This window comes from Pelobates fuscus, chromosome 12, assembly GCF_036172605.1.
Source record: "Pelobates fuscus isolate aPelFus1 chromosome 12, aPelFus1.pri, whole genome shotgun sequence".
Lineage (NCBI taxonomy): Eukaryota > Metazoa > Chordata > Amphibia > Anura > Pelobatidae > Pelobates > Pelobates fuscus.
Window position 1 is genome coordinate 578630 of NC_086328.1, and position 12939 is coordinate 591568.

At 44.3% G+C, this 12939-nt stretch overlaps 1 protein-coding gene across 1 annotated transcript in view; it reads left to right on the plus strand.

Moving 5' to 3' along the window:
• Nucleotides 1–12939, plus strand: part of ELMO3 (engulfment and cell motility 3) — a 56864-nt gene that overhangs the window by 40594 nt on the left and 3331 nt on the right. The window contains exons 16-19 of the mRNA XM_063438665.1: nucleotides 165–328; nucleotides 4258–4370; nucleotides 7314–7418; nucleotides 10271–10344. Coding sequence (XP_063294735.1) covers nucleotides 165–328; nucleotides 4258–4370; nucleotides 7314–7418; nucleotides 10271–10344 — 456 coding nt within the window. The remainder of the gene's footprint in view (nucleotides 1–164; nucleotides 329–4257; nucleotides 4371–7313; nucleotides 7419–10270; nucleotides 10345–12939) is intronic.

Consider the following 12939-nt stretch of genomic DNA (forward strand, 5'->3'; position numbering starts at 1 on the left):
ACACCATTGTCATATAGAGTTTTTATCAATACAAAGACCAAAGTAGCAAACAGAAATTCCACATGGCGAGCACACAGGCACACTAAATGACTAGGAAACATATGACTGACATTCCTTTTATGCCTTTGATCAGGAAACGTGATTAATCCCATCTTTTATCTCAGGTAATGAATGTGGTGAAGGAGCAGATGTCTCGCACGCTTGCCTTTGCACATACATCTCTGGAATTTTTCCGAACAAAAATATTCTCATTGAATTATAGTGAGATTTTGAAATTGCGTCAGGCAGAGAGACTGATCCAAGATGAGGCTCTATCCCCACCAGTGATGTAAGTGTGTACAAGAGATGCAATGAGAGAGACAGTGTCCATTTCGTAAATTGAATTGTAGGTTACCCAGCGAGTAATTGTGCAGTATACCATCGGAGGTCCAATCCTATAGGTTGGCGGGATAAGGAGACGGATTGTCACAGTATGTGTTAGGCTAGGACAATGCTGGAGGTTGAACAGATCAGCAATATTTAGAATTAAACAGGTGAAGACAAATAGCAAAGTTCAAATATGGAACAAAACCAGGTCTAGTCCACACAAATATGAACCTGAATCTAAATAACATGCCTGTGTTCATCACAGCCAGGGGAGGGCAAAAAACATTTCACAAATATAACAATTCCACCTGTGACACCAGTGAATTCTGAAAAAAAATAAACATAAATGAACTTACAGAAAAAAAAAAAAAAAAAGTTACCTACGCTGTCTCCCAAAACCCTATGTATATTTAAACAAATGGAGGTCATTTAGTTACTCCAATGGCCACTAGAGGGAATGCCCACCTGCCACCAAGGCAGACCTCTTAGGTGGGTCCTACACTAACCTTTCACCTGGCTTCCTTGAGCTTCTGGCAAAGGTTAGTGTAGGACCCACCTGAGAGGTCTGCCTTGGTGGCAGGCGGGCATTCCCTCCAATGGCCATTAGAGTAACTAAATGACCTCCATTTGTTTATATACACACACAGGGGTTTGGGAGAGAGCGCAGGTAACTTTTTTTAAATTCTTTTTTTTCTCTATGTATTGGGGCTGATGTGTACTGTGGTCATTGCTCCCGCTCAGGAGTGATGGGAGTTTGAGCACAGGACTTTTTTTTTCTTTCTGTAAATGAACTTAACTTATAGATACGCAGCCTCCCAAGGTTACCCTCCAGGTGATAACTAAATAGATATATACACAACACAGAATTTAGGGATCCCGCTGATGTACCTAAAAACCAAGGATATGACACATGCAATATTGCCTGAAACAAACAGAGAAACAGGTTTTGCGATTACACTCCCAAATGTAAGATGATTTCAACGCCTTAGGGGTGCCATCCTTAATGCTTGCCATAAATCAGACTGACAGGTTTTCCAATACTCAATGCAGAGTTATTTTCCAAAAAAAGGATATTTATTGGCATATAAATTTAAAAGAGAAATAAAAGTTTACCAAGTAAAAAAAAAAAAAAAAAAATCAACAGGTCCTACGTGTTTCGTTCTCGTCTGAGAACTTCCTCAGGGACCAGTACATATCAAACAATCACAGTTATAAAAAAAAACAAAAAAAACATTTGCAGCCTAATCCCTGTTACACACAGTCTCCTTTAACCCCTTAAGGACCAAACTTCTGGAATAAAAGGGATTCATGACATGTCACACATGTCATGTGTCCTTAAGGGGTTAAATAGGGCTAACACCAAGAAGTTCATTGGTGGTGTAGTGGGTGTCTTATCCTTTCATCTCTGGATAAGTTGATGGATCTCCTTGATATATATGCATGTTCAGGTGAGTGCAGCCCTAGAAATCCTTGGTTTCACATTTTATATATACACACACACGTTAGAATGGACGTAATATATTAAAAGGGGCACTATCGATTTAAAAACAACTTTGTCTTAATGAAGCAGTTTTGGTGTATAGATCATGCACCTGAAAACTCACTTTTTCAATTCACTGCCATTTAGCAGCTAAATCAATTTGGTTTCTGTTAATGTAACCCTGGTCACACTATAGTACCTGACACTATAGTACCCTGAGGGTGCCCCCACCCTCAGAGTCCCCCTCCCGCGGCGCTGAAGGGGTTAAAAGCTAAATGCGCATGCTCCCTGCAGCTGCTTTCCTATGGACGCTCTGCGTGATTAAGGCATAATATGCCTCAATCATTGCCGATGCGCCTCTAGTGGCTGTCCGAAAGAAACTGCTATGTTTACATCAGGCAGGGTTAACCCTAGAGGGACCTGACACCCAGACCACTTCATTGAGGTGAAGTGGTCTGGGTGACTATAGTGTCCCTTTAAAAAAATGTATCTCCTGCTCTGTAAATTAAACTTTAATCAGACACAGGAGGCTCCTGCAGGATCTAGAAGGCTATTAAAGGAAGTGTAAACATTAGAAATCTATTTAGAGGAAGTGTTTAGGAATGCTGTGCAAGTCACATGCAGGGAGATGTGCCTAGGGCTGTATAAACAAAGTGGTACGGTCACTCCCCCCTGAAAAATGAGTATTTTATAAAGATAGAATTTCACTGAATTTCCAACCCAGCCAACAGATATACAGAGACAAAGTAGGGACTACTTTGTCTCTATATTTCTCCTTTGCCTGACTTTTAGACTCTGGGCGGAGTCTATGAGCCAATCCAGATAGCCTCGCGGTATCCTCCATAGACCTCAATGCTCTACTCTTGGATGTGCAAGAGTAAACCAGTGGTGTTGGCTCCAAAGAGGTCAAAAATTCAAACACCGGTAGCCCGGCTTTTGGTTCAGACACCAGTAGCCCGGCTTTCGGTTCAGACACCAGTAGCCCGGCTTTCGGTTCAGACACCAGTAGCCCGGCTTTCGGTTCAGACACCAGTAGCCCGGCTTTCGGTTCAGACACCAGTAGCCCAGCTTTCGGTTCAGACACCAGTAGCCCGGCTTTCGGTTCAGACACCAGTAGCCCGGCTTTCGGTTCAGACACCAGTAGCCCGGCTTTCGGTTCAGACACCAGTAGCCCGGCTTTCGGTTCAGACACCAGTAGCCCGGCTTTCGGTTCAGACACCAGTAGCCCGGCTTTCGGTTCAGACACCAGTAGCCCGGCTTTCGGTTCAGACACCAGTAGCCCGGCTTTCGGTTCAGACACCAGTAGCCCGGCTTTCGGTTCAGACACCAGTAGCCCGGCTTTCGGTTCAGACACCAGTAGCCCGGCTTTCGGTTCAGACACCAGTAGCCCGGCTTTCGGTTCAGACACCAGTAGCCCGGCTTTCGGTTCAGACACCAGTAGCCCGGCTTTCGGTTCAGACACCAGTAGCCCGGCTTTCGGTTCAGACACCAGTAGCCCGGCTTTCGGTTCAGACACCAGTAGCCCGGCTTTCGGTTCAGACACCAGTAGCCCGGCTTTCGGTTCAGACACCAGTAGCCCGGCTTTCGGTTCAGACACCAGTAGCCCGGCTTTCGGTTCAGACACCAGTAGCCCGGCTTTCGGTTCAGACACCAGTAGCCCGGCTTTCGGTTCAGACACCAGTAGCCCGGCTTTCGGTTCAGACACCAGTAGCCCGGCTTTCGGTTCAGACACCAGTAGCCCGGATTTCGGTTCAGACACCAGTAGCCCGGCTTTCGGTTCAGACACCAGTAGCCCGGCTTTCGGTTCAGACACCAGTAGCCGGGTTTCAGCCCAGACACCAGTAGCCGGGTGAGAAAAAATATATTTGGGACCAGAGCAGGGATATACCGAATGACAAGCTGTTGAGTTCCTCTAAGCTTTGTCTGTTCTCAAAGTTCTCATGTATTCTGTTTTTATTAACCTGTATCCGGGCCTGGATCTCATGGCACTGGTTTTATTACCTGGTCTCCCAGCTGACTGGTGAGGTCATAATGGAAGGTGAAGATTTACAAATAATGTGAATCCCCTCTTGTGTAACTTCTAGCTAGTGGGGAGCACTTACCCCAAGACTCCGGAAGATAATTCCGATTTATCACTCCTGCAGCATGGGTTTAAGATGCCTCGGTAGCTATAGATTTAGAATACTGACAATGGCAGACACAAAGGAATCTGGGGAAATGGTTTTATCGAGTGTTAAGCATAGATTTTGGACAATGATCAGATGCTGCATCGTTCTAAAAGCGGTCAGTTATAATTAAAAAAATTAAAAAATAAAAAACCATGATATAAAAACGATTCTGCCCATTCAGAGATAAATGGCTACGTTACTTTAAAAATATTTCACTAAACTAGCTCTTCTCTGTTTATTTAGGGAACTGAGGAGACAGCTACAACCAGAACTTCTAAACCTCATCCGTCAGCAAAGACTCCATTACCTCTGTGAAGGGACTAAATTTCGCAAGCTCAGCAGCAGACGGAGACAGGGTAAACTGGCTAGATTAGACATCTCCAGGCTAGATTAGACATCTCCAGGCTAGATTAGACATCTCCAGGCTAGATTAGACAGCTACTGTCATGCTCCTGAGCAGGTCAGAGAGGAGACGATTGCAAGGGTTATTGGTTAAAACTTTGTCGTATTAGACATAACAGATTTACTGAAAATAAAGAATAAAGGGCAGTCTGCCACAAACAGGATACTTTGAGAAAAAACAGGGTTCAGGCGATATGCCACAAACAAGATATTTAGAAAGAAAATGAATAAAGTCTTTTGTATACAAGCAGGCTTGAAGTTATACCAAGTAGTTAAGGATTTCCAGGATACTTTGCAATGCAGCTAGTTTTAGGTAAATACATTTTAGGATAAAGCAATAAAGGGATCATGCAGAGTTGCAGAGGTTGAAACAGGTAGGTATATTCCAAAATAATATAATGCAGGTTGCTTACAAGATCATGCAGTGATGCAGCAATTGAAGCAGTTAAGATTCTTCAATGAAGGCAATACGCCACAAATCAGGATTCTTGGAAGCTGATAAGGAAAGTCTTTCAGGCAAGTTCAGGATGAAGTAATGCAGGTTAGTGTCTTTCAGTATGAGGAAATGCAGATGAGTACAGGATGATGCACTGCAGGTAAGTTCTCTACAGAATGAAATAATGTAGATATAATACAGGATATTACCAGCAACAGAGATTCTTTATCAGAGCATAGACTTCAATGTCCAGGCCATGTTGTGTGCCGCGAGTAGACTTATCAAGCCTCCTAATTAGTTAATCCAGGTGAGGTTATTAAGGTGAGTGAATAGATTAGTGGCTAGGGAGGCCACTAGAGGAGAAAATCATGAAGTTCACTTAAAGGGCCAGTAATAAACGAAAAAGTCTTACATGTCAGTTTTTAAACCTGACAGCTACAGTCTATATTATACATCGATAGGCCAGACCATAAGCACCTGTAGAATATATTTCCTGGCCAATCATGGCATAAGCATGTTAAATCCCTCCACCCAGTCTTAAGACCGAAAGTTATTAACGCAGTAGCCCAATTTTAATATTTCTTCCTGTTGCTTCAGCCACAGGTAGGCCCTCGATGGGGCTATGTTTTTGTTTTGTGAATTACGTACCAATTGTAGATATGGCAGTCCTAGAGAGCCGCTTGTTCTCTTGAAGGGCCCAGTGACCATCATGCTAGTCACAACTAACTGGGCCGTGAGATATTGAACAGAGTCACATTCTGACAGGCTGAGGCTGTGCTCATTTCTGAAGTCCGGTTTGTTTAGTTTTCTCTAGTTCTGGGGAAGTGTTCAGAGCTAAATCTGAATCCACATAGAGACAGTGAAGGGGGTACTGCAGTAACCCCTCAATTTCTGTGGCAACATTTGTTTTTGCTCCTCTGTTGGGAAATATGATAGATAGACAGAGAGACGGGTGAGTGTGCTTTCTTTGTGTAAGGACATTTTGGCATTGACAAAGGGAAAATCTGTAACGTTTACAAAAAATTGTATGTAGCTGTATGAAAAAGTTGTATTTCTCTGCGAGAGGTATGTTTAAAGGTCTGTTTGAGCTTAGTCTTAGGAACCGATTTGTTTTTTTTATACAAATAGTCTGTTCTCAAGCTCACACAGGTCAGTTACCAGAATAGAGAGTTAGACCATTCTTTGTCTCCGATGGTTAAGAGACTTTGAGCCTGTGGACCCAGATAATAGTAATAAAATTATACAGCCATCTAATTTCAGCTTAAGAAATTCATCCACATTTTCTTCCAGGAAGGAAAATTAGAATACTAATAAGTACATGGACTGCAACATCCAGCTGGGAAAAATGTCAGCAGGATGTGTTTGCACGAGTCGGTAGACTTGTCACAGACAGACAGATTGTGGCAAGGGAACCTCTCAAGCAGTGGAAGAGGAATTTCAGGCACCATCAGCACAGCAAACAAGAAGGAGAAAGTTTCTCAGTTTCCACATGTGAAAGAGAAATAGACTCTGATGAAACTTACAAGATGTCAGAGTCAGCGAGATTCAGGGGCAGTGTGGGGGACACAGCATACATGCCTCCTAGCATGTCCGCCAGAGGGGAGGCAAGACACGCCGCAACCCATGTGGAGCAGCTGCAGGGAGCAAGTGTGGCATGCCACGGATCCAGCTGTCGGCTGGGAGGGGGAGATGAGTGCGTTCCTCAATCTCAAGATGTTGAGTACCACGTGGCGGCCATGAGTAAGGGCGGCACGCCAGCCCCTACCAGTGCGCTATGACAACTATACAGTTTAAAGGTACACTAAAGTCACCAAGACAACTTCCGCAAAATTTAGTCCCATTACCTCAATGCTTTACTATGAGAAGTATTGATTCTTGCGCGTCGCTCACCGCACATGTCTCCAATGTTCATCTATGAGGACCACTCGATTGGACCAGCGATGGAGACAACGACACCAGCACAATTAAATTACCGGAGGCAAAGAGGTAAGAAACACCGAGGGAGTCTCGGTGCTGGAAAAAGGTGAGTAAAACCCTTGATAAAGGCTACCAGGAGGAGCCGAAACGTTGGGGGGTTGGTTTGTTGGAGTCGTGTTTCTGCCCGATTAGGCTTGTGAATTGTGGTAAATACTTTTGTTTATTATCTATAGCCTATATTGTGTCACTGACTGTTGTAACAGCTATGTATACTGATTATTGATTTAATAAATCTAGATAGAGATTTCTTAAGGTTTTTCGGTGTGCATTCATTTTTGATTTAAAACCCTTTTAAAAAAATGTTTCATGGGAAATTGGGGGCATAAACACTGAAGTTTTAGGAATACAGGTCTGTATACCTAACACTATCAAGTTATACATCTACAGTGTATATTATACAGCTACAGACTATAGTATACATCTATAAAGTTCCTTTAATGTCTGCCTTACAGATAAATAAGTTCTGACTGTCTATTTCTACCAGATAAACTGTGGTACTGTCGCCTCTCTCCCAACCATAAAGTATTCCATTATGGAGACCTGGATGATAACATTGATAACCCGCCAATCGAGATGCTGCAGGAAAAAAGTGAGTCCAAATACTAAAAGTCAGAAAAGTTCATGAGTTTTGTTCCTGTGTAAGAAAGGGTTCCATCAGTCATGTTTCTTGGCTAGAACAAATAAAGCCACTAGAACTTCATCATCCACTCTCCTAGACTACAACAGACAGAGCTGCTAGAACTTCATCATCCACTCTCCTAAACTACAACAGAGAGAGCCACTAGGGCTGTGTCACCCACCCTCCTAGACTAGAACAGAGAGAGCCACTAGGGCTGTGTCACCCTCCCTCCTAAACTACAACAGAGAGAGCCACTAGGGCTGTGTCACCCTCCCTCCTAAACTACAACAGAGAGAGCCACTAGGGCTGTGTCACCCACCCTCCTAGACTAGAACAGAGAGAGCCACTAGGGCTGTGCACCCTCCCTCCTAGACTAGAACAGAGAGAGCCACTAGGGCTGTGTCACCCACCCTCCTAGACTAGAACAGAGAGAGTCACTAGAGCTGTGTCACCCACCCTCCTAGACTAGAACAGAGAGAGCCACTAGGGCTGTGTCACCCTCCCTCCTAGACTAGAACAGAGAGAGCCACTACTAGGGCTGTGTCACCCTCCCTCCTAGACTAGAACAGAGAGAGCCACTAGGGCTGTGTCACCCTCCCTCCTAGACTAGAACAGAGAGAGCCACTAGGGCTGTGTCACCCTCCCTCCTAGACTAGAACAGAGAGAGTCACTAGGGCTGTGTCACCCTCCCTCCTAGACTAGAACAGAGAGAGCCACTAGGGCTGTGTCACCCACCCTCCTAGACTAGAACAGGGAGAGCCACTAGGGATGTGTCACCCTCCCTCTTAGACTAGAACAGAGAGAGCCACTACTAGGGCTGTGTCACCCTCCCTCCTAGACTAGAACAGAGAGAGTCACTAGAGCTGTGTCACCCTCCCTCCTAGACTAGAACAGAGAGAGCCACTAGGGCTGTGTCACCCACCCTCCTAGACTAGAACAGAGAGAGTCACTAGAGCTGTGTCACCCACCCTCCTAGACTAGAACAGGGAGAGCCACTAGGGATGTGTCACCCTCCCTCCTAGACTAGAACAGAGAGAGCCACTACTAGGGCTGTGTCACCCACCCTCCTAGACTAGAACAGAGAGAGCCACTAGGGCTGTGTCACCCTCCCTCCTAGACTAGAACAGAGAGAGCCACTAGGGCTGTGTCACCCACCCTCCTAGACTAGAACAGAGAGAGCCACTAGGGATGTGTCACCCACCCTCCTAGACTAGAACAGAGAGAGCCACTAGGGATGTGTCACTCACCATCCTAGAGTACAATATACAGAGGCACTAGAACTTCATCATCCACCCTCCTAGACTACAACAGAGAACCGCTAGAACTTCGTCATCCACCCTCCTAGACTACAACAGAGAGAGTCACTAGGGCTGTGTCACCCTCCCTCCTAGACTAGAACAGAGAGAGCCACTAGGGCTGTGTCACCCACCCTCCTAGACTAGAACAGAGAGAGCCACTAGGGCTGTTTCACCCACCCTCCTAGAGTAGAACAGAGAGAGCCACTAGGGATGTGTCACCCACCCTCCTAGATCAGAGTTGTTTACCAAAGTGAGAATTGTTGTGAATTCAAAGTGAATTTTTACATTTTAGACCAAATAGCCAAACTTGAAACATAGCGGCCTTTGCTTTTTTTTTTTCTTTCAGTTTGGCCTTAACTTTTAAATTAACTCTGAATCTCCATTTAGTAATAATAGCGGACAACCCATAGTTCAATGTAGACTTGAAGTAACCATGTAACTGCTGGATTAGAGACTCTGAGCACAAATAGAACTTTAATGCATTTGATGTTTTGGCTTCATTAATATGTTGTATTTTGAACAGAAAAACAAATAAAGATTTTACAAAAGCTGCATCATAAGCCGGCCTCTTTTGCTACACCCCTCACTCCAGGACAATACTTCCTTATCACATGTATGTACTAAGCTCAGGCACTGACAGTACTACAAACTAACCTCCATTAGAAGGAGATGACACCCAGGGAGACCTATGGGGTGAGTTACTCATTAAAGAGAATTTCTATTTTAAGATCAAAATAGCCAAATTGGAAGCAGTCTTCAAGTCAGCTACTCTGGCCTTAATTTCGAATTCCCTCTGAATGCCCACGTTAGTGACGAAACCTGATAGTAAGTGCTGTCAGTGCCTGAGCTATGTACATACATTAATAAAGAGGTATGTACTGGAGTGAGGACGCATGGCCAGAAAATGGTGCAGCAGGCTGCAATATAGAGAGACAGGTTACAAGTAGTATCCATACTAGAAAGAAAAATGGAAAAATGCCAAAGTTCAACAGCCCTCAAAGAACAAACATACCGTCATTTCACCTGTAAAGGGTTTAAACAGGTATGGATAGCTCCCTTTATTGCTAAGACACTACCCATCAACCACGAGGGTACCAAAGGATCGAGTATTAGTCTGGGAGCACTTTTCATGTCTATCTCTACACCTTTTATCATTTTTTCTTGCACGATTATTGGGATTAAAAATTATTTTGCTGCTATGAACACATGCCAACCACAGGATGCCACATTGAACACTAGAGCCTGCACAGGAAATGTAACCAGGATATATTATCCATCTCGCCACACGTAATGTGGAATTGGGATTAGAAGGAGCAACGTGGGAGAGAGATTAATGCAATGAATATTAGCTGTTATTTAGAGTGAGAATGTCAGGATTCCAAATTAATTGCTAATCTAAGCACAAAATACCTAAAAACGGAAAAAACTCTCAAATCCAGCCATACGTCCAGTTAGTAAATAACCATCTGTGTGTTGTGTGTGATTAATGGTGATAATTGAACTATCCTCTCTCTCTCTCTCCAGTTCCAGTTGCTGATATTAAGTATGTGCTGACAGGAAAGGACTGCCCTCATATGAAAGAAAAAAAGCAGAACAAGGTGAGATTAGGGCACGGTGGGTTTATATGAAGACTGATAGAACAAAGTGGGATTAGGGCACGGTGGGTTTATATGAAGACTGATAGAACAAGGTGGGATTAGGGCAGGGTGGGTTTATAGGAAGACTGATAGAACAAGGTGGGATTAGGGCAGGGTGGGTTTATATGAAGACTGATAGAACAAGGTGGGATTTGGGCAGGGTGGGTTTATAGGAAGACTGATAGAACAAGGTGGGATTAGGGCAGGGTGGGTTTATATGAAGACTGATAGAACAAGGTGGGATTTGGGCAGGGTGGGTTTATAGGAAGACTGATAGAACAAGGTGGGATTAGGGCAGGGTGGGTTTATATGAAGACTGATAGAACAAGGTGGGATTAGGGCAGTGAGGGTTTATATGAAGACTGATAGAACAAGGTGGGATTAGGGCAGGGTGGGTTTATATGAAGACTGATAGAACAAAGTGGGATTAGGGCAGGGTGGGTTTATATGAAGACTGATAGAACAAGGTGGGATTAGGGCAGTGAGGGTTTATATGAAGACTGATAGAACAAGGTGGGATTAGGGCAGGGTGGGTTTATATGAGGACTGATAGAACAAGGTGAGATTAGGGCAGTGAGGGTTTATATGAAGACTGATAGAACAAGGTGGGATTATGGCACGGTGGGTTTATATGAAGACTGATAGAACAAAGTGGGATTAGAGCAGGGTGGGTTTATATGAAGACTGATAGAACAAGGTGGGATTAGGGCAGGGTGGGTTTATATGAAGACTGATAGAACAAAGTGGGATTAGGGCAGTGAGGGTTTATATGAAGACTGATAGAACAAGGTGGGATTAGGGCAGGGTGGGTTTATATGAAGACTGATAGAACAAGGTGGGATTAGGGCAGTGAGGGTTTATATGAAGACTGATAGAACAAGGTGGGATTAGGGCAGTGAGGGTTTATATGAAGACTGATAGAACAAGGTGGGATTAGGGCAGGGTGGGTTTATATGAAGACTGATAGAACAAGGTGGGATTAGGGCAGGGTGGGTTTATATGAAGACTGATAGAACAAGGTGGGATTAGGGCACGGTGGGTTTATATGAAGACTGATAGAACAAGGTGGGATTAGGGCACGGTGGGTTTATATGAAGACTGATAGAACAAGGTGGGATTAGGGCAGGGTGGGTTTATATGAAGACTGATAGAACAAGGTGGGATTAGGGCACGGTGGGTTTATATGAAGACTGATAGAACAAGGTGGGATTAGGGCGGTGAGGGTTTATATGAAGACTGATAGAACAAGGTGGGATTAGAGCAGGGTGGGTTTATATGAAGACTGATAGAACAAGGTGGGATTAGGGCAGGGTGGGTTTATATGAAGACTGATAGAACAAGGTGGGATTAGGGCAGGGTGTGTTTATATGAAGACTGATAGAGCAAGGTGGGATTAGGGCGGTGAGGGTTTATATGAAGACTGATAGAACAAGGTGGGATTAGGGCACGGTGGGTTTATATGAAGACTGATAGAACAAGGTGGGATTAGGGCAGGGTGTGTTTATATGAAGACTGATAGAGCAAGGTGGGATTAGGGCGGTGAGGGTTTATATGAAGACTGATAGAACAAGGTGGGATTAGGGCAGGGTGGGTTTATATGAAGACTGATAGATCAAGGTGGGATTAGGGCAGGGTGGGTTTATATGAAGACTGATAGAACAAGGTGGGATTAGGGCAGGGTGGGTTTATATGAAGATTGATAGAAAAAGGTGGGATTAGGGCAGGGTGGGTTTATATGAAGACTGATAGAACAAGGTGGGTTTAGGGCAGGGTGGATTTATAAGAAGTCTGCTAGAAAAAGGTGGGATTAGGGCAGGGTGGGTTTATATGAAGACTGCTAGAAAAAGGTGGGATTAGGGCAGGGTGGGTTTATATGAAGACTGATAGAACAAGGTGGGATTAGGGCAGGGTGGGTTTATATGAAGACTGATAGAACAAAGTGGGATTAGGGCACGGTGGGTTTATATGAAGACTGATAGAACAAGGTGGGATTAGGGCAGAGTGGGTTTATATGAAGACTGATAGAACAAGGTGGGATTAGGGCAGGGTGGGTTTATATGAAGACTGATAGAATAAGGTGGGACTAGGGCAGGGTGGGTTTATATGAAGACTGATAGAACAAGGTGGGATTAGGGCAGGGTGGGTTTATATGAAGACTGATAGAACAAGGTGGGATTAGGGCAGGGTGGGTTTATATGAAGACTGATAGAACAAGGTGGGATTAGGGCAGGGTGGGTTTATATGAAGACTGATAGAACAAAGTGGGATTAGGGCACGGTGGGTTTATATGAAGACTGATAGAACAAGGTGGGATTAGGGCAGGGTGGGTTTATATGAAGACGGATAGAACAAGGTGGGATTAGGGCAGGGTGGGTTTATACGAAGACTGATATAACAAGGTGGGATTAGGGCAGTGAGGGTTTATATGAAGACTGATAGAACAAGGTGGGATTAGAGCACTGAGTTTTTATATGAAGACTGATAGAACAAGGTGGGATTAGGGCAGGGTGGGTTTATATGAAGACTGATAGATCAAGGTGGGATTAGGGCAGGGTG